We start from the raw sequence: 23,128 nt of genomic DNA on the forward strand, positions 1-23,128 counted from the left end.
CCCAGGGCTTATTAAGCGGTTCTGAAGTGGTGACTAAAGTACAGCTAAATACATTATATAATACTATAATGTATAAATACACTATATAATACAATAACAAAATAGGCAGCAAGGGGACATTATTTTTATAATACAGTTTCAGGAGAACTCTGTACAGAAAGAAAGCAAATGAAAATGGCCTCCCCAATCTAATGCAGAATAAAATGCTTGTTCACTAGGGGATGAGGTTAATACACCGCCGCATGGCAGCTGGCACTCATCTCTTCCACCATCCTCCACTGCTGGTATGAGTGCAGGTATGTGTTGAAAAAGGCAGACTGGTTGGAATCCAGCAAAACAGGTATGAAATGGGGAGGCCAATACATGTTATTTATTATACACCACTAAAAGACTCCAGCTATATAGGAGTGAGCAGATACTAAATTATGACCTCTGCACTAATAGTCATCAATAATGGTGAAGGTATGATTATAATTCATAGCTTTATGGTGAGAGATGGGTCAATAATAGGGGTCCAACCTAAGGCATCCAAATAGGTGGAAATTACATTGCCTAGAATACAAGGTTAGCTGGAAAAGTACTGTCACAGGCTGGTGCTCTGATTTAATTAAAGACAATTGGTTCTGTACAGTCTGTCTATTCAAACAGACATTTTTGGTTTGATTGAAAGCCACCAGATGAAAATATGCCAAAATACAATATGCTTTACCATTACTTGTGGTATTCATGGTTTTCAACTTGATTCTCTTTTGCTTTCGGTAAAGAGCACAAATGCACAGAATGCAGGTATCACAAGTATGTAATGTATATAGTGCAGGGGTCAGGCGTATGTAACCTAGTGTGTACAGGGGTCAGGTGTATGTAACCTAGTGTGTGCAGGGGTCAGGTGTAGGTAACATAGATCATGCTGGGGTGAAATGTATGTGTAGCCAACTGCACCATCCCCCTGTGATGCATTTCATCATCACTCTTTTATTAAAGAACACAACAATACTCATATGTACATGCACTGTATAGAAACGCACATACAAACACACTGAATACACATGTACATGCACATACATTACATACTCGTACTGCATACACTTCTATACACACACTACTTACACATATACATACCAATGCACAAGGGGAGAGTACCCAATGCTAGAGTCACACCTCACAACTAATTGAGATGACAAAAAGGAACCTCTTTTAAAATTATGATTTATTTCACCACACATATGTAAGTAAAATTTACACCCATGACTACCACAAAGAATTGATGCCCAACGTATTTTTTCATACCTATTTTTCAAAAACAGTTTTCAAAAAAGAAATGCAATAATTAAAATGTTGGTAAAAAGGCCTAGCCTAGCATAACACTTTTGGTGAATGATAGAGAGGTAGTAGGGGGAATTGGTCCAAAAGGAGGCACAGTAAACCACATTTTTCCCATCAAGGTTTAATGTTACTTTAATAACACAAAAAATACAGATTGTTACAATAAAGTTTGATTCAGGCTTTAAAATCTCATTAAAGCTAACACCTACAAGATGCTTAATTTCACAGGCTGTTGTGTAACAATACAGCTGTGCCCTGTAAACTGAAATGAATAATAGCACAGTAATTTGGCGCCACAAAAAAAAAGGCAAAATCAACACCAGCGGGACCCCACACTAGGACAGCTCAGGTTGTCACAGCCTGAGGTAATACTGATATTTCAAAAAGAAAACTTTAATTTCAGCAAGTTTAACAATCCAAACAGCACTGAATACCTTTTTATCAGTAAAGAAATGTAGTATATATATTCAGTATATACACTATACATGAACATTTTATTTCAGAATATATTATTGGTTAAAAAGTGGAACTATATCCTCTAACTGGCCCTGATTAAGGGAATGGATCTCTTTGTTCCTCTTTCCTACTCAACTGTCTCTCTTTTTGGATAGATATATTTTTTATACATAAAAACCTCAGAGAGGTACCTGATATGACCAGAACTGACAGTAAAAGTATAAGTCCTGGACCTATGTCATCAGCATATGTGATCTGGTATGTACACCCTGCCACTGATCACCAGTGTGTGTTGAGGTATTCTTAGCCATGTCACTAACCATAAATGTGAGGGGTTACAAACACTGCTACTGAACAACAATGAAAGGAGCTTTAAATATCACTGTTAATGACATCCAATGAATGAGAAAAAAAGCTAAAGAACTGACTACCAACATGGGGGTTAGTATTGTGTTTCCTGACACCAACGATAGCAGATAGTATTGAAGTCACCGAAAACATTCCTGGGGTTTATTGGGGGTTAATATTGCAGTGGCTGGCACCAGTTCTCAAGGCTATTACTGCAGACAACGGTAAAATAGCTGAGGGTTATTATAGAGATTATGATCACCAATATTGCGGATAATTATTGTCCTTGTCACTAACCATTAATTTTTGGCAAAAAGTGACCCAAATCCTGAAAGGTACTAACAAAAGTCCTATTTTACTCCCAACTTTTTTTCTATACGCACTACAGCAAAACAAAAACAAATAAATAACAGGCCAAAAAAATGTCAGGCCACACTCTCCATTATTTTGAGTACCACCAATCAAGTCTATGTTTTTTTTATTTGCAGTGCTTTAGCTGCGTGCATTGTGTTGCATGCATGTTTTCATTGCTACCAGTGTTTTTATTGCGGATTTTCTTCAATTTCTGGTGTTTTAGCTACAGTATTGCAGTTATTAATATATGTGAACCTATATAAATAACTTAGGAATTAAAGGCAACACAGGGCACCAACATACCCTGACCAATCCACTGAATTTCAAGCAAACCACCAATAGACATCTGACACCCATATACATGTTGCATCTAGAAGATATTTGTAAACAGTGTTCCTCTAAGTGGCAGCAGGTTTGATGTGAATTAAATATAATTTTCTGTATACTTGTCTTGGGTCAATAAATTAATGTATTGAAGTGGCAGAGACAGGATTCCGTTAAGGTCATGGAGATGGAAACTAGAAACCAGAAGAATCCAGCACACATTAGTATAACACAAAAAAATTGTAATATATATATATATATATATATATATATATATATATATAAAAAATGAAAATTACCTTGTAAAATGCTTATTCTACTAGATCACTGGATCAGGGCAAGGTTGGTCGTTAAACTTCTCATTTGCATAAAAATCAGAGTCACACATATTGCTAGGGTCTGATAATGTAACATAGACACCACCATTTTTGACAGACACTTTGTGAGTCCGTTGCTTCACTCCTTTAGAGAACCATTTTTTACTCTTCTTAGGATCACGGGGGTCAACACCTTGATATAGTCCTTCACCATTTTCCAAAACAATTTTATATTTGTGCCAAGGACAAATAACACAAGTCCGTCCATCGATATCCTGCAAACAAACAGAAACAGGGTGTGTCAATCTTTTTTCATTTACTAGTGCTTAAAATCACAGAAATAGATAATGATTTAAACAGATAACCTCTATTTTCTTAACAGTATTAGAGTATTACTTCTACTTTCCTAGTTAGTAGTTATTCAGGGAGTTTACAAATGTGGAATTTTTTTAGTCCACCAGACACCCTATTTAGACAATGGGCCTCACTTATTAAAGATCCCCAAGACTGAGGAAGATAGACTATCATAGGATTACCTGGGTGATCCATCAAACCTGGAATGGATTCCTAAAAGTATTTTTCTATTAGTTGGCCAATGCTTTCACTCATGGACCAGATCCATTCCAGGTTCCCTGGATCACCTACTTTCTCCCTTGATAGTATTGCCAGAGACCTTTAATAAATCAGGCCCAATGTGTACTAAGAAATCAACAATAAGTAACAAACCTAGTCAAACACACCTATGAATACAAATCTGTGTAAAAACACTGGGGAGTGACTATCAACTATAAATCAATATAAAGAACTGAAGTGTAAGTAACATAAGCAACATTCTTCTTGAAAGAAGAAAGTATTTTATGGCATCACTAAGCAAAAATCAGAAATGTTCCTGTTCATAAAAATTCACTAAGAATTTTTTATTATTAGGGCATTTCAGGAACAACTATGTGACATTTTTTAATGTTTTCTTCCCATGATTTCCCCTAGGGATACATTTTTCACTTCTTGAACCATTAGAAACAACAAGATGTGAGCGGAATGCAACCAAAGAAAAAGTTCAACTTTCAGTACTTGTGTCAGTTATCATTGAAATTGGTGTCCCCATTGGAAGTTTTTTTTTCTCAACTTACTAATTGTAAGATAAAAGAATTTCCCTGAATTCTGTTCCTGTGCTAGCAGTCACAAAAACAGAAAGTAATTGTAAATATTCCAATACAACACAGACAGCAGTATAACTGGGCAGGGAATTTAACTCTTCTATATACTATCCAAAGCACTAAGGTTGCTTAAGTCACATAAACAGAGTAGGCTTTACAAGAGAATTTATCTGAAAGTGATGACCTTTCATATCTTTTTGTTGACTGCATATGCATCTCCCCAGATTGTGTATTATATACATGTAATGTTACATTCTCTAAACACAGCTAGCTTTATTCCAAAAGTGTGCTCTGACTATTGAAAAAAAACATGTTTTCCATTGAACTCTGTTTTCAGTAGGATAGTTGGCTGTGTCATTTTATCACTTTTTTATATAAAAAAATTTTTTGCGACTGATTGTATTGTAAGTTACAAAATAAAATGCCATTTTAATTTAGTATAAGACAGAAACATGAAAAGTGCCCAATATGAATATAAAAATAGCAAACGGTGTGAGTTATTTAATGGTATCTCTTTCACACATTTTATGACTTAGTATAGTGATATGTATAGTGATGAATACATTGTAGAATTAGGTACAAATAAGAAAAAATCTTCACATACTCCAATGCTATTTATATCTAATGACACATGTATATGCCATAGACATAGGTCATGCTTTTGTAGTACAGTCTCCATCTTTTTGGCAGGATATGGTTATCACATGTATGCTGTTACTGATAACACGCATGACATCAAAGCACTGGAGCTTGTACAGGGTGATAACGTGCCATGGTCTTCCTGCTGACTTCTATATCACAACAACACCTTGTACATATGCATTTCCTATGTCACATATAATCACAAGATATCTCACAAATAATTTGTGTAATACAATCATTTCTTAGGAGTCTGCTGCTTCTACAAAAAACTATCTACAAAGAGAGGGAACATTCTGTATACAGTTTCTTTCACCTTGCATGGTGGTTTGTATGCACTTACATGTAAAATAGCTAAAAGGCTTGTAGTATAGAGCTTTAGCTAACTTCTGCTGACAGGTTCACAGAAGTAGCTTGTTGTTAACAGTTCAGCCTCGACCATTCTGAATGGTAAACCTATAAGGTGATTATGATTCAAGCAGAACACCTTGATACTGTATTACTTTATTACTGCTTTATAAAGCATTATTTTGTATTTTGGAACAGTCTCCATTCCTTTGTTCGACAAATAGTTACAATGGAAATTATAATACATGTCTAGTAACAGGCTAGTCCTCAATTAAAAGAAATTCACATGTCCACACATCTATATCTCATATATCATCATGAAAAAGTAAGTATACCTCATATAAACTGTTAACTTTAGTTCAATAAATCTGAGCGGATAAACGTCAGATAATCATCAAAGCACTGCTTGCAGATAAAAGTAATATTCTTACACAAATGACACGTGAAGTTACCATGCTATATTCATGCTCATAATTTAAAAAAATGAAAATGCTAATTTGTCACATGACAAAAACTTAGTACACCCCTAGATTTATCACCATTTCAAGTCTTATCAGATTCAGTAGATTATCATGATAACATCCTTCTTAAAAAGTATGTAGGTCAAATTTTAATGAATCCATAAAAATCTGTGTTTGGTCGTTCTCTTGAGTGTGGTGTCATCATGCCAAGGTCAGAGTAGCTCCCTAATGCCCCCAGAAAAACAATGCCTATGAATCTAGCTAGGAGACTAAAAAGATGGCCAAATCATTGAAAATCAAATAATTCATTGTAAGGAAAATAATTTACAAGTAGGATGTATAAGAACCCCAAAATTTCATCACATGATCTGCAGATATCTCTTTCAAAACATGTCTACAATTTGCCATGGAACATACAGGCAATAACAAGGATTTGTAGAGCAATGTGCTTCGGGTTGATAATTCCAAAGAATTAGTTGTCTGGTGACAGTAACTCGTTTAGCACAAGCTGATTTCAGGAGAAGAACCTCACCCCAAGTGTAAAATATAATGCTGGTAAAGTTATGTTATGGGGTTACTTTGCTGCTTTAGGGACTGCAAAGAACACCTTTCCTAAAGAATAAAAAAGTTATGGGGTTATCTAAACTGTTGAAGAGATGAAACTCATTACAGACAAAGGAAGTATTGTGATTCTGAATAATGTATATTACATCAGAGAACATCTGGATGATCCAAGATTTGAAATTTTAAATCCAAAATATCTAAACAATTTATGAAGTTTAGGGAAAAAGCTAGGGATAGGACTGACTATCAAATTTTAGATGCAAATTAGGGAACATTCCACAGCGGATAAAGTCATGGAATTGATATTACCAAATTGTACTGCAGACATACTCCTCAAATGCCCCAACAAAGGTAAATGAGAGAAAAACAAAATAAATAATAAACCAATTATCATTGTTTTAAGCTACGTACACACGTCCAGCACTGTATGTACAGCACTCGTTCATGCATCGTGCAATAATAGTCGTTGGAAAGGATCGTAAAAAAGATCCTTTCCAACGACTAATATTGCAAGTGTGTGTGCGAATTTAGTTTTAAACCATTTTATACTATCCAGTTCCAATGGTAAATACTACCTACAGTTCTGCTACCTACAGTGAGGATACATATATGTTTTAATATGTACCACACACTATAGTTCTAGACTCAATATGGTCTCATACAACTGGAGCTATCGTTAACTGATACAGAGCCCAAAACAATAATAATACACAGTCATCTATTTTCAATTCCCAAAAAAGAATATATTTGGAGAATATAATGTCACAGTACACAGAAAGTACAGCACTGAACCTGTATACACCAAATGCCCCTTCCCTCACTCAAACCGACAGAGACTTATTTAGGATTCTATTAGTTCTAGTTAGATTCTATAAAGTTCTTCCAAAAAAAACTAAATAAACAGAGAAAAACAAATACATGAGAAGGATTCTTATTCTTATACTTATTCAGTTTACCTATGGATATAAAGGTTCTCTAGTTATTCAGTTGTAATTATTAGGGCAGGCTAATACAAAATGTATATACAAGTATCCAACCCTAATATTCCTTACTATTCTCACTTATTAAACATTCATAAAAACTTCTCCACTAGGCTGACCAGTATTTATTCCGTCAGAAACATTCCATTCTACACACAGGTCTCTACAGAGAATGACAGAGAATGCATCACATACCAGGCTAAGTATTACAGTTAAAACTAGGAACATCAAGGTATAACAGTAGTTTATTTAGATGCTCACCAATATATGTCAGAAAAACAAACAACATTTTTTTGAGGGCAATTAAGTTTATTCTAACTACAAACTATTATTTTATTATTTTTTTTAAGTTCCTGCGAGCAGTCAGGTCTTTAGTACAGAAGGGGACAGGCAATGTCACTTTTGCCAATAAAGCACACTTGCTTGCCTGTTCACTATAATCTTCATAAAATTATGCAAGGATATGCCAGAAATATCCCACTAATGAGTGTGTTAAAACAAAAACAGCAAATAATATGATCAAAAAGCAATACAGGGTTTAAATGCCAAGAGATATAGCAATCAGAATTACAGTATAGTTTCCTAACCTAATCTCTCTCTATGCAGTTGTCAGCTTTCACTTTATTCTCATGTACTTTATGGCTGTTCCACACCCCCTTTATAATATCCCCATACTGGGCTAAAGAAAAATCCCCCTGTTGGCTCTTCTCTACTTGCTGCATTATCATGCAGTCATGCTTGATTTATTATGGTTCAAGAAAATTCTCCTAGCTGGATCTGGAATAATTTGTATATAACAGCCTAACCACAGGATTCACCTTCAACCAATGATAGTGCCAAATGCAAACTTCATCCTTTTTTATGTGATAGTATATACCTGTTAAATTTAACACACTGGACGTACAATACAAACTTTATGAAAACTACTGAACAAATATACATGAAACAAAAAAATAACTTTTAATCTATATCGAATAACAACGATTTCATAGTTTTACCTATAACTACTATTCAAAATATTCAATATTCTAAGAAGCAGACCAGGTTCAGTCATTTGTATTATTTTCAAAGGGGACTATGTGAATTTATAAATAAGTACCAATATCAATAATATAATTTCTTATCACTTTTCAGGACAAAAAGTACTTTGGAAGGAAGGAAAATGTGTCCTTTGACCACTAGAGGGTACAGAGCACTTGCAATAGCATAGTAGATTTTGTTGGATAAATACAGTACAGTATGACATAATGATTGTAAAGGAAAACCATTTGGGCAATTACTGATGAAGTTTGAAGGTTTGAATTTTGTCTCATTCTTCACCTATCTACATATGTGAGATGGTCATCTCTGTATGTGGGTAATAAAACTATTACACTGGTCAACAAACATTTTCTTGCCAAACAGAATAAAGTCATTTTAGGTTATGTTTGATGCACAGATTCCAAACATGGTATTGGATTTGCTAGATTGACTCTAATTCTTGAAACAGTGACCTCAATATTAACCTCATAGAAAACTAATGAAACATGAAATTAAGCAAAATTAAACTAGATATGCTTACGTATACAAAATTAAAATTTTAAAATACCTAATGTCAATATTATCTATATTCAAGTTAGATAGAGCAAGTTTTGTACCAGTTATTCATAATTTTGTGCTTTATGGTTACCCAAGAAGTTCTTGACAATCATGACATAGCTGTGCCAGGCAGAAGCTTCAGTATCAGTCATGTAACTTGTGAAATTTGAATCATTTATCAGTTTCCGAATCCAAATTTTTCAGTACTCAATCCAGGGAAGAATCTACAAATGTATTTGAAGCAATCAGCGTCCTTGTTTAGAGCTCTGACAATTTGCTTCAATAATCCCAACTTTATGTGTAGTGGAGGGAGAATTATTTTTTCCTTGTCAACCATTGGTTTTTTAATAATGTTTGCTGCACCTTTTTCATGTTTTCCCCTGGAGGCAATGTCACTTTTTTCTAGGGATCCTGCTTTTCTCTACAAGTGAAAATGTTTTTTTTTTGTTGAGCTGTGTTATCTATGGACACCAGCTGACATCTACATTTCACAAGATAGCATTTGCTCTGCTCCATTCACATACAAATGCATGCAAATACACATGTAAGGCAAGATCTGAGGATAGTCAAGATGTGTCCATATAGACAACTGTCATTTATAGTCTATGGCAACCTAGATTAAATAAAAATAGGTAATAAGGTGCAATTCACAAAGTCTAAACACCAGGATAATTACACGGCTCAACAAAAAAAATTTCTTTGTATATTGTGTATTTCAGGTCTGCTGAATCCTGAAATGACATCAGTTTTATTGAATTGGCTCTAGTTCTTGTGATACAGGAATCAGAATAGATGATTTCACCAGCAACAAATGTTAACACAGCATATTATTATCAGTCTTTTTATACACCGATGTTTTGCATTTTATTTATTAAATGTAGCATTATTTTCGATAAACTTTTGTTTGCCTTCTTCTTCTTTTTATTTATACATTTTGAATATTTTGGTATTAAGCTGGGGGACCAAGATAAGTATTGGGCTCTCCATATGGTATGCAAACCTTGTGTAGGGTGTCTACGTCAGTGGAAAAATGGAAAACTGAAAAGTTTGAAATTTGGTATACCTATGGTATGGCGAGAGCCCAAAAATCATCATAATGATTGTTATTTTTGTGCTGTGAATGTAAAAGGTTTCATTCGTTACAAGAAAATCAAGTGGAGTACCCTGATTTGGAATCAGCAAGACGACCTGTGCCACATGGTGCTGATGTTCCCATACCAGTGTTCAGTACACTCCCTGATTTTCCTGTATCCAACATGGTGGATATACAAGGTTTGGAGTGTAATCCAGGAGTTAGCAGTGGAAGTGATTATGAAGGAAGTGTGTCACCAAACCAACAGTTCTCCCAAGAAGAGCTCAATGATTTAATATGTGACCTAAGTCTATCAAAACAAGCAACCGGACTAAAAGAAAAGAACCGTCTGAGACCAGAAGTAAAAATAACGGTTTATAGGACAAGAGAGGTGACACTCCAACCATATTTTAGTGAAGATAGAGACTTAAAGAAGAATATAAAAATATCAAAATGGTCTTACAAAAGCTTTGCTATCATGAACACTAATGTTCCATATGTGTTGATTAAAAATGGTGAACATCCTAATTGGACAGCAAAGTGGATGCATCCAACGTATCCATGTTTCATCTGCTTGTGGGATAGTAGAGCAAAGCAGGATAACTGGAAAAAAAGTGACATAGCCTCCAAGGGAAAACATGAAAAAAGGTGCAGCGAACATCATAAACGAGCCAATGGTTGACAAAAAAAAAATTTTTCTCTCCACTACACATAAAGTTGGGATTAATGAAGCAATTTGCTTCAAATACATTTCTTCCCTAGATTGAGTACTGAAAAATTAAAAACAGGAATCTTTGATGGACCCCAGATTCAGTAACTGATAAATGATTCAAATTTCACAAGTTACATGACTGATACTGAAGCTTCTGCCTAGCACAGCTATGTCATGGTTGTCAAGAACTTCTTGGGTAACCATAAAGAACAAAATTATGAAGAACTGGTACAAAACTTGCTCTTAAACTCTGTAGATATACTAAATATAGAAAATATTGACATTTAGTATTTCAAAAATTTAATTTTGTATAAATAGGCATATCTAGTTTATTTTGCTTAAATTTCAGGTTTCATTAGTTTTCTATGAGGTTATTATTGAAGTCATTATTTCAAAAACTGGACCCAATCTAGCAAAGCCAATAACATATTTGGAATCTGTGAATCAAACATAACCTAAAATGACTTTAATCTGTTTGGCAAGAACATGTTTGTTGACCAGACTTATCGATTTAATATACAAAATGAGGTAATTTTACAACCTCATTGATTTTGGAAAATGATTGTCACATGGCTGAAAACAATGATTCCTGTTCTTGTGTATGGCTTTGTTAACTGAGCATTTAGTGCCTTATGATAAAGCATACCTCAATTTCTCCAAGATGTAATGGCCCTCCCGCATCTGCAAGAAACAAGACATAAAAAAGTTACACTGGGTTTATAACAAGAATGAGTGTGTTTGTGTGTATATATATACATCTATACAACGGCATATATATATAAATATATACATATATATATTTTTTTTTATGTAAAAATTGCTTACGGTAGCAACGGAGATCTAAGGCATGGTATTTCCCCAAGTGATGAAATATTACAATTTCTCTATCATTCACAGTGGTTCTTAGCCTCTTTGTTGTCTTTAGGTCTTCTACTTGTGCCACCAATACGGCACCTTCATCGATCTCCTCTGGCTCTGCAACTCCTGATTGCTGCTGTCCCATTTCCTTTAGACTGTACCAAGAAAAATGTCAAAGGAATAGAAATGCAAAAATTGCTTCAAAAAGAAAGTATATTTTTTTTATTTTTAATATTGTGAATAACATCTACTGTACAGTAATCTGTTAAAAATACATCTTGAAAAATATTTTTCACATGTTGCAATGTCACACAAGTGTCCCTGGATGGACATTCGTTTATGCAGGTCAGTTTAATGAGCAACCGACAGCTTCAAATAGTCTTTTTTAATTTACACCTGTCCTAAATGTCAGCCACAAAATGTCAGAGGCTGCGCTTATTGTTAGAATAAAATAATGGCTCTTTCAGTTACAGGTGTGATATGACAAGAAAGCACTAATTTGGGCTGTCAAAAATAAGAGTGACATCTTTCCTGAATTATCCAAAAAATATATCCAAAAATATATATATATTTATACCACTAAACTTTAACAAGTCATTCTGGCATTTGATGTGATGGTAAAATATTGCATGAAAGTGTAACTATAATGTAATACTGTATCATCTACCAAATACATACGGTATATTAAAATTACATTTACTTAATTAGGTTGAAATTTATGTTCACTGTCATCAGCTGGTTAATATTGTTTCCTGAATTTTTTGTTAACATAAAGAAATCAAAGTGTTGGCCATAACATCTTAAACCACCCATAGGTTTTTAAGTTTAATGCCTTGCTGCCCCAACTATTGATAAGAGTTGCTTTTATGTAGGGCACCAGCTTACTTGTTGAATTGATCACTTCTGCATGTATATAAAGGTGAAATACTTGTGTAATATATACCAATACAGATATTTCTTATTTCCAACATAATATTAAATATTGTTCAAGAACAAGCGATAATATTACAATATAAAAGTAATGAAAGATATGTCATTGTATATGAAGTGTACAGTGTAACTTACCAAAGTTTTGATGACTGGTCCAGTTACTCACAAAGTGCAGAAAGTGATAGAAACAGCACAGTGTGTGACTTTAACTCGTCACCCCACCCATCTGATAACATGGGCAGGACTCCTAAATCTGCATTTTTTTGCTTTCTGGAAAGCTTTTACACAATGCTGAGATAAGTTACACAACCTAAATGTGCTTTTGGCACTCATTCATATAGTACAGTTTGCTAAAACATTTGGTGTTTTGTGTTTTAAATAGCCCAGGAACCCCCATTAAAAAAATATAAATTTGATTATTAACAGTGGGCTTTCATATCTAAAGGAGAACTTTTACAGTATGTTGTTGCGTATGTCACCAGAAAATTTACCTTTTTAATATTTCCTGTTTTTAATTAACCTGTAGCAGTTAATCCTACCCCAAAATGTATTTACAAGTTTATTACAGGTACTTCCTTTCCCAGGTTGGCAATACTTATGAAATTTAGGTTTGGTATTGTCCCCCTTCTCTTCTAAAGCTACGTACACACTTCCAATAATTATCGTTGGTAAACGAACGACGAACGATCCTGCACGATATCGGCGAACGATCGTATAGCACCGATCCTGTACATGCAGATAAGGACACGATCGTTCGCAGATATTGTACACACAATAGATGCGATCGTTTGAGCGATACAGGAAGTGACGTGCACGACAGGAAGTGAACGAACGTTCGTTCATCGCGCATGCTCAGACCATGGACGATCAATGAACGACCGTACACACGATAGATGGTAAACGATCGTCGTCCAATCCGATCCGCCGGTCCGGTCGTTCATTTCCAGCGACTATTCTCGTTCGTCGGCGTCGTTGGTTACTTTTTTTACGAACGATTTTTGACCAATCGATCGTTCGTCGTTCATTTCCAACGATAAAAGTTGGAAGTGTGTACGCAGCTTAAGTTGGATGGTAAGTAGTTATGTCAGCTAACAGCAATAATGAAATAATGTTCTACAGTGTCTTCAAAGTAAATATTCAGCCACCATTGCGCCTGTACAGATCTAGAGATCAGTTCAGACAAACTGTTTACAGGATGTATAGCGTGAAGGGAGAGATAGCATCTAGCAATATAATTCTAATGTTTTTTACTTACACTGCTCTACAAAATGAAGTATTTTTGTGAGAGTTTAGGACTAATCCCAAAAGGAAAATGTAAAAGTTTGCAATTTATTAGTCATTGTGGTGCCTGTAATAGTTTTCAGGCATAAAATATTTTTAGTAAGTGCAGAAAATACCTTTTGATCTTTCTAGAAATGCAACGTGATTTTATGTAGGCTGACATATTTTTATTAGCTCCCTATGCTGTCTACTGTCAATCACTGTCAGTCAGTAATGGAGATGAATAGGTCCTGTATACTTTTATACTTATTTTCATTGTATGCTGTGTCCTTCACAGGCTGCATCAATATGCATACACTGTGTTCTTGAATGTCAGTGCCATGTCTGCATGCTATCTACTCTTGTTATTCAGTATCCTGCACATGCTCAACATCATTGATAAATGCTTGACTGAGTGGAATAAGCTTCCTAAATGACATAATAATGTCACAGAACTGATTGTCACCATTATCATCGGGCATTGTCTGTCAGCCTCAGAAATTAGAATCATACACCAACATATTACAATTGATAAAAATCAAACGGTGCTACCACATAATAGTCACAGATGGCAACTGGCTGTTGACTGTATGCGCCATAGCTTGCATGCAAATAAAAATATATCTGTAAATACAATATTTTGAATATGTCCTTGTATGTATTTCACCCCCAACCCTTGTTAAGTTCCTACCTGAGTATAAATGGCCAAGGTACTTCATTGTACAGTATTGTGTTTCTCAATTTTTTCCCCATGACTGACTCCCAGTAGAGTTACTTTTCATATTGGTACCACTGCTCTGACACAGAACAAGACAAATGCACCACATTTTCGTGAACCTTTCATTTTTTTAGTTCATTTATAAAAATGTAACCTGTTTAGTAATGTTAGTCTGCTTAGCCATATCTTGCCAGTTGCCTGGGTACTCTCCTAATTTGCTGAGAAATGATTAAGTGTGGCAGTCAGGCTACCCACTCTAGTAATTATGTTCTTGTCCGAGCATGCACCTGCGTGCACAGCTACTCATGCATTAATTAGGTTTCCATAAAATTAGTAATTGATTTCAAAACCAAAATACAGAGACTGCAGATACATTTACATATCTTCATGAGCATTCCAAGTATCATCCAATATCTAATAGGCAAGCTCACTGATAAGGTGTGGGAGGTATGAAGGAGCAGCCCAACTTTAAGGGCTCATGTTAGGACCCTTACAGTAACCATGAACTCCAGCCACAGAATGATTACACACAGAACATTTAATACTGCTTCCTACTCGTTATAAAAAGGCATATTTAACTGCATGTATTTTGAACAAATTTATTTCTAGGATTTTTACCATTTTTTTTTCATATGGTTTCTTCTACGCTAAATACATAGTGGCGTTTTTATAGAGTAGCAAATGTGATGTTTGGATTAAAATCATTGGGACTTATAAGTGGCCAAAGAAAACACAAAAACATTGAACTGAAACACAAACTTTATTGACCATCAAAATATACAAAACAAATACCCCAAAAACAGAACAGAGAACTTCGCAAAAAATGCACCTGTGGGACATCCAACAATCATATCCTGGAGATTACAGCAAAGAAACCCAAAAGACCCCTTGGAAGTGTGGCTTACACATATGACCATTAATAGTCTTGGTACATATATACCTAAATTTGAAACTGGCATGGCGTTATTGCAAGCATATAAGGGACATGCATAAATCATTCTTACCTGCCTGATCTGGTCCATATGCACAGCTCAGTGTTGGTATTCAGAATACCCCGGCTTCCCCTGCACTGGCTGTGACTGAATGAACGCCCATGTGCATGCACAAGAGTTACTTCATACCAGCCTAGCCAATCAAGATGAAATAAGTTTGCAACTGAAAGGATCTGCAGGTTTCTTGGCTCTATTCCTCTGTGATCTCTCACCATCCCAGTGTCCCTCAGTGCATCAGAACAGGCGCCTGGGAAGAATTGGTCAACGACGCATACACTCGTATGGTATCAAGCAATCTTCAACTTTATTATAACAAACATTAGTTTATATACCATAACAATATGCCGTTGCGCATGCTCATTTATTAGAATGGAATGGAAATTCACTAATATATATGTATCCTAAATGAGATTATTTAGCGACATAATTTCAGACACATACAAAACACCTTGTTATTAATAAACAATCGACATTATCTGAGTTTAGCAGAATTAACAAGGACACTCATCTTGGCAGAACATCGGGTTTATACATATATAGTCTAAACAACCAAAGAACACATTTAGTTCTCACAACTAAGCTCTCATAACTAAAAACTGAAACAAAATGGAGTGTCTCAGGCAACAAAATGGAGTGTCTCAGACCCTTTCAACAACTAGAAGGAGAAGAAGGAAGATGATGGCAGCCTGTGATAGCACAGGGACAGGTAAGTTAAGCAGGGTTTAGTTCTGCTTTTTAGGTCCCTTCAGTGTGATTTTTGCCAAACTGCAAGATTCACCTGTGGTAAACGTCAGATTCTTTATTTTATACACTGCCTGGCCAAAAAAGTCCCCAAGCCTGTGGGGCATTGTTATGATCTGCTTGCTTTAGTTTGTCAGGTGTAGGTTCAGAAAGGATATGTGCCCAAAAATGAGATCAGCTGACTACCTGAATACGACCGTGTTTTTCTATCAATGGATTTTTTCTTCACTGATGGCATAGGCATGTTCCATGATGATAATACCAGGCTCAATTTGTGAAAGATTAGTCCAGGGAGCATGAGTCATTATTTGTACTGGCACTGCATTTTGACTGGCCACCACAGTGTCCAAACCTTACCCTCATTGAGATTTGCAGCAGAAGACTTTACACAGTGGTCAGACTCTTCCATCATCAATTCATGATCTTGGAGCAAAATAATGCAAATTTCTACAAAAATGAATGGTGTGACATAAGCTTATTGAAACCATACCATGGCATAAGTCATAATAAAAACTAAGAGCAGTCCAACAAATTATTAGAATTTGTGACTTGTTTTTTTTTGACAGGCAGTATAATATGCCGCATAGTCATAGCAAACATCCCCTGCTCTCTTTTTTGAAAACCTACCAAGTAGGGCTAGTAACATTGGTAATGGATATCAAATTTGTTGTCTGTGTAATGAGCTTTTTGTGGACCATATAATGAAACCTGCATAATCAAGTGCATCAGAGGAAAGAGTACTGAAAATTGATTATAATGAGAGCAATAACCAGTATATCCCTGCAGTGTAAGAGCAGTAATAACAATGGATCTGCAGTCACCAGTACAGTAAATGATCAAAGAAAGTAGCTGACACTTGACCTAGCAAATGATTGACTGCGCTCCATTAGAGAGCAAAACATTGGAATCCTCTAGATTCCATTTTTAAAATAGATTTATGTGACATTAAAAATCATGCTTTAGAAAACCCAGAGCTATTCAAGAAATAAAAATACACTACATATTGCTTTTGAAAAGTTGTAGAACTCAAGAGGCTTTTCCAACTAAAAAAGGCAATCTTTGTCAATTTCTAGAGTTTTTTTTTAGGCAGAAGTTTTACTTTTAAAAAGTTCATAAGGGTTTCCTTGAAACTTCACATGTTGTTAAGCAAGTAAAGATAGTTTCTGTCCTATTTTTTCCACTTGACTTAATTTGCTACTTGTCATATTTTTTCTGTACTGTGAGTTTTTCTTAGATAAAAAACAATGATAATGATTATAACAGCTCAAAGAAAAAAAGCTAAATGTATTAGCATGCTATGTATACAGTCACATGTGCAACAACTATTCTCATGTATTAAAATTCAATTGGTACTTCTGCCACTGGGTGATAGTATTCAATTTAAAGCATGCAAAATAAAATGCGAGAGAACATTTTTTCTGCTGTTCCTGTTGGTTTCCAATAAAACAAGAAAAGCTCAGCCATATGTCCAGATATATCTGAACTAGTAAGAGTCATTTCTGCAGGCTTCCACTTTCATACACTTTATTTTTTTTCTCTGGTAACATGTTTTCTGCCATTCTTTTCATTTCTAGGTTGAATAATGCTATACTGGCAGAGACAGATATCAGGAAAAAAGGTCATGTCTCATTAGGTTATTTAGGTCTGTACACCTGCCTTGATAATAATAAGCAATAGGGGTCGCGCATTATTATATTTATCTGACTACATTTATATTTTTTACTCTTTTAATGTTTGAATCATGAACATGATTCATTAAAGCTCTCCAAGGCTGGAGAAGATACACTTTCATCAGTGAAGCTGGGTGATCAAGCAAATCTGGTATGGATTTCCTAAAAGTCATTGGTTACTTGTTCGAAAATATTGTCAATCCTGGACCAGATCCATTCCAGGATCACTCAGCTCCAGCCTTGGAGAACTTTAATAAATCAGGCTCCTTGGCAAATGTTCAGGTCCTATGCAAAGTATGAGCTTTTGGATCAAAAAGGGATCAACAGGCTTAACGTTAAACACTAAAGCAGGTGTCTGTACTCTAGAAGTGTTCCGTTTAGTACGGTTCCCATCCCAACTGTACCTACTAATTTGTGTTCATGTTCTGCATTTGAAAAGGCCTTCAAATCCAGAAAAACGTATTTACATCAACAGCCATGTGATCCCCAGTGTTGCCTCTTACTGTAGTGGTGAACCATTATTTAAAATTCCTTTCTGGCTCCTCTTCTGCTCAGTCACAGTCTTGTGTTCACCCCTAACACCAAAACAGAAGCTAGCACTTTGGAATTGTTGTTATATCATATTAGAATGCTCCAGGAACTTGTAAAGCACTCCCATGAGGACCTAGTGATTCACACCTTTGGAAGCCAACCTCCTCAAGCCACTAGTGCCTCATTAAAAGCAGAGCTATCCCCACTATTATGCTTGTCTCAGCTATGAACACCACAGTACACATTTAATACATTTTTTACACATAATTGCCAAACCTTTTTGATGTAGTTGAACTTTGAAATGTAGCGTTCAAAAGTTGTCTTGGTCTGTTGTTAACAAACATTTTAAAATAAAACAGTTAAACTGACCTGATTGCAGCATTTTTAAGTCTTGATACAGCAAGGATGAAATGTGTGAGCAACAAGCAGTACAAGGTGGCAACAATTAATTTGCTGTAAAAAAGCATTCTGAAAGGAAGAGATAGCAGAGTGACAAAAATATGAGCTCAGCAATATGCTACTGTTCTTTTTACTGTCATAATTTAGCATGGCTTGGGTCTAGGATAACCTGGGCACAGGGAGAGTTGAACAATGCTGGACATAACATTGAGACTACTTAAAAGTAGAAAAAAAAGTACTACAGGAAAATAGACTCAAGATGCATACTGCAGAAAAAGCTCCTTTTTGGCTGGAGTTCTGCATGAACATGAAAGAGACCATTAAAAAAATCATTATAATTAAGATACAGTAGAATGAGAGATAGTCAAAATAAGAAAGACCTAAAAGACAGAGACAATGAAAGACAACCAGATGGAGAAAGGAAGAGCCATAAATAGAAGAAGAAAAAGAGAAAGACTTAAAAGTAAAAAAACATAGGGATATCAGCAAAAAGGGAAAAGGAGAAAGACATACCCAGAAAATGAAGGACATGGGAAGGAAACACAGATAAAGAGAACCTAAGAGAAAAAAAGAATTAAGAAAAAAATAAACACAATAAAATAAGGATAGCCAGCATAATAACTGATACAGTACAAGTAAACAAAGAAAGATAATTAGAGAGTCATATAGAAAAGACAAGAGAACAAAGAAGCAGAAAGAGAAAAAGAGATTTGTTACCTTCTCTGTTAATGTGTGCAATGACTTTCCTTCATCTCTTTGCATAAGAACGTTTTTCTTCTTTGTTTTAATTCTGTTATTTTCTTTATTATTTGTGCAGATTCAGACCCTGAGATCTGTTCTTTAGATCTGTTCTTACTGAAGATGTATTACTCCCTTTATCACCGAAGTATAATAAAAAGATTTTCCTGACTAAGAGATATAGTTAATACCTTTACTTGCTCAGTTGCTCCTGAAAAGATCAGAAAAGAACTGGTAACAATTAAAACCCATTTGTGATCTATTGTATCTATTTGTTTACTATGTGATATGTTTCAATGCTGTATGCGTCTTATTATTATTTTGTTGCATATAAGAGCTGCAGTTATTTTAATATGCGTCCTATTATATGTTTACAATACTAATGGTTTACAAAAGCATCAAAAGTAATATAAAATGACAACACATCAGCATATATGTCAGATTGGTGAATGGCATTAAAAGTCTGCAGAGCTGTAGACAAACTATTGATGTATCCCTGGTACATTTATAATATATGAGTAATGTGTTTGTAGGGGCATTTCTAGACCACCCCCTATGAGCGTCAGAGGACAAAGACATGAAAAGCTCACACTTGGAAGTATTCTATAAGGCAATATCTCACCATGGATTAGTTGCGATCACCTGTGTGCCAGCTTGTTGCTCTCCTGCAAGAGATTTCAGCACCACACTTCCAGTGGACAGCAGCCACCTCTCCTGCCAGGCTCTGCTTTTCACTGATCTAGTGCCATGGATGAATTATTCCTGTATGGGAGTTTCTCTCTGGGTAACCTTTCTATTTCTGAGCATAAAATACCAATTTTACAGGAAGCTACAAATATGTCTTCATCCAACCAAAGCCAGGTTGTGGAGTCACCCCCATACAACAGGCAGATCAGGATCATTGCAATGACTGTCATATTCTCTGTGGCACTTTTAGGCAATTCACTGGTCCTGTATATGATCTGCAGTGGCAAAGACAAGAAGAGGAAGATCAACTTTCTGATCATCCACCTGGCATTAGCTGACCTCTATGTCTCTCTTACAACTCTTTTCTCTCAGATCATATGGGAAGTATTGGAGGATGAGTGGCTGGCTGGGGATGTTGCTTGTCGGATCTTTAAAGTCTTTCAAGTTTCAGGACTCTTTGCCTCCTCTAACATAATCACCATATTAGCCCTGGAAAGGCACCATGTCATTACAAACCCACTATGCACACCTTTGCCCACCCGATGCTTTGCTGCCATGGGCTGGTTGCTTGCTCTGCTCTTTTCAATGCCCCAGGCTTTAGTCTTCAATGCTGCCCAGACTGAGGAGGGCACCAGGTGCCGCAACATCTTCTGGAAGCTACCTAAGTGGCATTTTCAGGTCTATATCATATACAGCTCTGTCACCATCTTCTTCTTACCTGTCTGTATCTTGACTGCAACTTACAGCCACATTCTATGGGTTATCTGGAGAAAAGGGAAGAACCCCAAAATCTCCAAACACTTAAATGATGCTTGTGAGCTCCAAACCACCAAAAGACCATTCAAGCTGGAGGCTACTAACAGCTGCATTCCTAGAGCTAAGGTAAAGACCCTAAAAATGACTTTGGTCATCATTATACTTTTCATTGTATGTGGGCTGCCTTACTTTGTTGTGGAGATGAAGGTGGCATTTGGCACTATTACTGGTCTGGATGAAGAGGTTATGGCTGTACTGGGCATCTTTGTGGTAACCAACAGCGCAGTAAATCCCTATGTGTATTTATTCTTTAAGACCAACAACGTTCTTCTCAGCAGGATGAAGAAAAAGGTGTGCTTTACCTGCTGCCTACAGGAGAACAGAGAGCTTGGCTTTCGGAGGGAGCTGTTCCCATCCTGTGCCCAGACCCCCCGCAGAGAACCATCTTCTACCACCACCACTACCACCGAGGTGGAGACATCTTCTGTCCTTCAACGTTCAGTCTCCTATCTGCACACAGCTAAGAACAAGGAGCTGACTACATGTGACAGCTCTATGTGACAATGGACAACAACATGGAGCTTTAAGGCTGAGATGAGCTAGAGGAAACCCACATGTCAACCTGAATCTAACTGGATCACAATTAAATACAGTTTTAGGGATATCAATACACTCAATATTATATGAAAGGCAGATGCACATATTTTACAATTTGGTATTCTTGCATTCAGTTATGGCAGCCCAGTACAAACCTTCTTCTGTATGTTCTTTTTGTATATACCCTGTATACACTAGGGTTTATTTTCAGGGGAAGTCTTATTTTTTCATGAACAACAATCAACATTTATTCCAATATAGTCATGTCATCACATTCTGGAACATCATCATACCTCTCCAAACCCTGAATTCCATCTTGAATTTCTTGTAACTGCATTTCCTTTAGAAACATTTGCCCCAATTTCTCATGTCTAGCAATAGCGCTTTCCTTAAATGAGCACCTCTAGTCCATGTATTTATATATAGTAGCTTATTTTCGGTAGCATATTTCGAGCAGTCTCAAAAATACATAAAAAACATGCTAGGGCTTAATTTTGGAGTAGGTTTTATTTTTGTAGAAACAGCGTATATGTTGACATAAGGGTTTCTTTGTTGTATGTTGCTGAGTGAACAGAGTAAAGTCATCCACTCACATCAAAGCAGTATATTGTTCTACAGATTTCTCATGCATCTACTGTGATATTTTTAACCATAAAAAGTTCTAAAGCTTTTCTCGATCTTTCTACCCTTAAGAAACCCTTGATATATTTTTCCAGGAGATATTTTTAGGGAACCCCTAGAAAAACAGTTTATTGGGGGGTCTTGGAAACCTCTTGGTTATTGGGGGAAAAGGCTCTAACATGGCATGTGGAAAGAATGATCACCCTTGCAGTGCTAGTTAGAATACTCCCCTGATAGAAAAGGGTAGTATTGGTGATGTTGTGTTGTGATGTTGGCTCAAGACCTATGCATGCATCAACAAATGGTTCCTCAAACTGTCATTAATCATTGACAGTTTGAAGAACCACTGAAAACTTTTGGAGGAACCCTGTAGCTCCATGGAAACCCGGTTGAGAATGGCTGTTCCAAAGCATCTGAAGAATATAACTAGTAAGTATTGCTAGGCACATGTTTTGCTCCATCCTTTTTACACTGCCCTTTTTAAAGCCAGTCTGGCACTAAAATGGCAGGTAACTGCAGAAAGAGTCAATAAAGAATTTGTAATTTAATTTCGATAGAATGTTGGTGCAGAAAGCAGCGTAGATTCTACTAAGTTTTAGCACCACTTTATTGCACTATCTGCATAATCTTTAGTTTAATGCACTTGTCTATGCAGATCACATATCAAAATTGCCCACACGAAGGTATGTAAGAGGAATTAAAAGGAGAGCTAGAAATCTAAACTTGACATTCATGGCTGTCAGTTATGCTTTCCACTTATAAGTTCAGGACAATGAATAAAGTAGACAGAACATGATTGTGTGAAGTAGTTCTGCTTTCAGCCTTCTGTGTATGTGGAGAGTGTTAATATTATTATTAAACAGGATTTATATAGCACCAACATATTACCCAGCGCTGTACATTTAATAGCCGAATAGGACAAGGAAGACCATTCCAGAGAATTGAGGCAGCTTTAGAAAAGTCTTGGAGCTGTGTGTGTGATCAGGTTATGAGTGGG

At 35.9% G+C, this 23,128-nt stretch overlaps 2 protein-coding genes and 1 long non-coding RNA gene across 3 annotated transcripts in view; 1 reads left to right on the forward strand and 2 right to left on the reverse strand.

The window, feature by feature from the left end:
• LOC140334062 (uncharacterized) overlaps positions 1 to 23,128 on the reverse strand; it is a 420,558-nt gene that overhangs the window by 51,462 nt on the left and 345,968 nt on the right. The gene's annotated exons all lie outside the window — the stretch shown is intronic.
• On the reverse strand, positions 1,220 to 12,604 carry RFESD (Rieske Fe-S domain containing). Its single transcript, XM_072416148.1, has 5 exons — positions 12,557 to 12,604; positions 11,459 to 11,646; positions 11,280 to 11,314; positions 3,105 to 3,397; positions 1,220 to 2,999 (listed from the first exon to the last, which is right to left on the reverse strand). The coding sequence occupies exons 2-4, from the start codon at positions 11,634 to 11,636 to the stop codon at positions 3,125 to 3,127; spliced, it is 486 nt and encodes a 161-aa protein (XP_072272249.1). The 5' UTR covers positions 11,637 to 11,646; positions 12,557 to 12,604; the 3' UTR covers positions 1,220 to 2,999; positions 3,105 to 3,124.
• On the forward strand, positions 20,218 to 23,002 carry GPR150 (G protein-coupled receptor 150). The gene has a single exon (XM_072413791.1). The coding sequence runs from the start codon at positions 20,218 to 20,220 to the stop codon at positions 21,472 to 21,474; it is 1,257 nt and encodes a 418-aa protein (XP_072269892.1). The 3' UTR covers positions 21,475 to 23,002.

This window comes from Pyxicephalus adspersus, chromosome 6 (genome assembly GCF_032062135.1).
Source record: "Pyxicephalus adspersus chromosome 6, UCB_Pads_2.0, whole genome shotgun sequence".
NCBI classification, from domain to species: domain Eukaryota; kingdom Metazoa; phylum Chordata; class Amphibia; order Anura; family Pyxicephalidae; genus Pyxicephalus; species Pyxicephalus adspersus.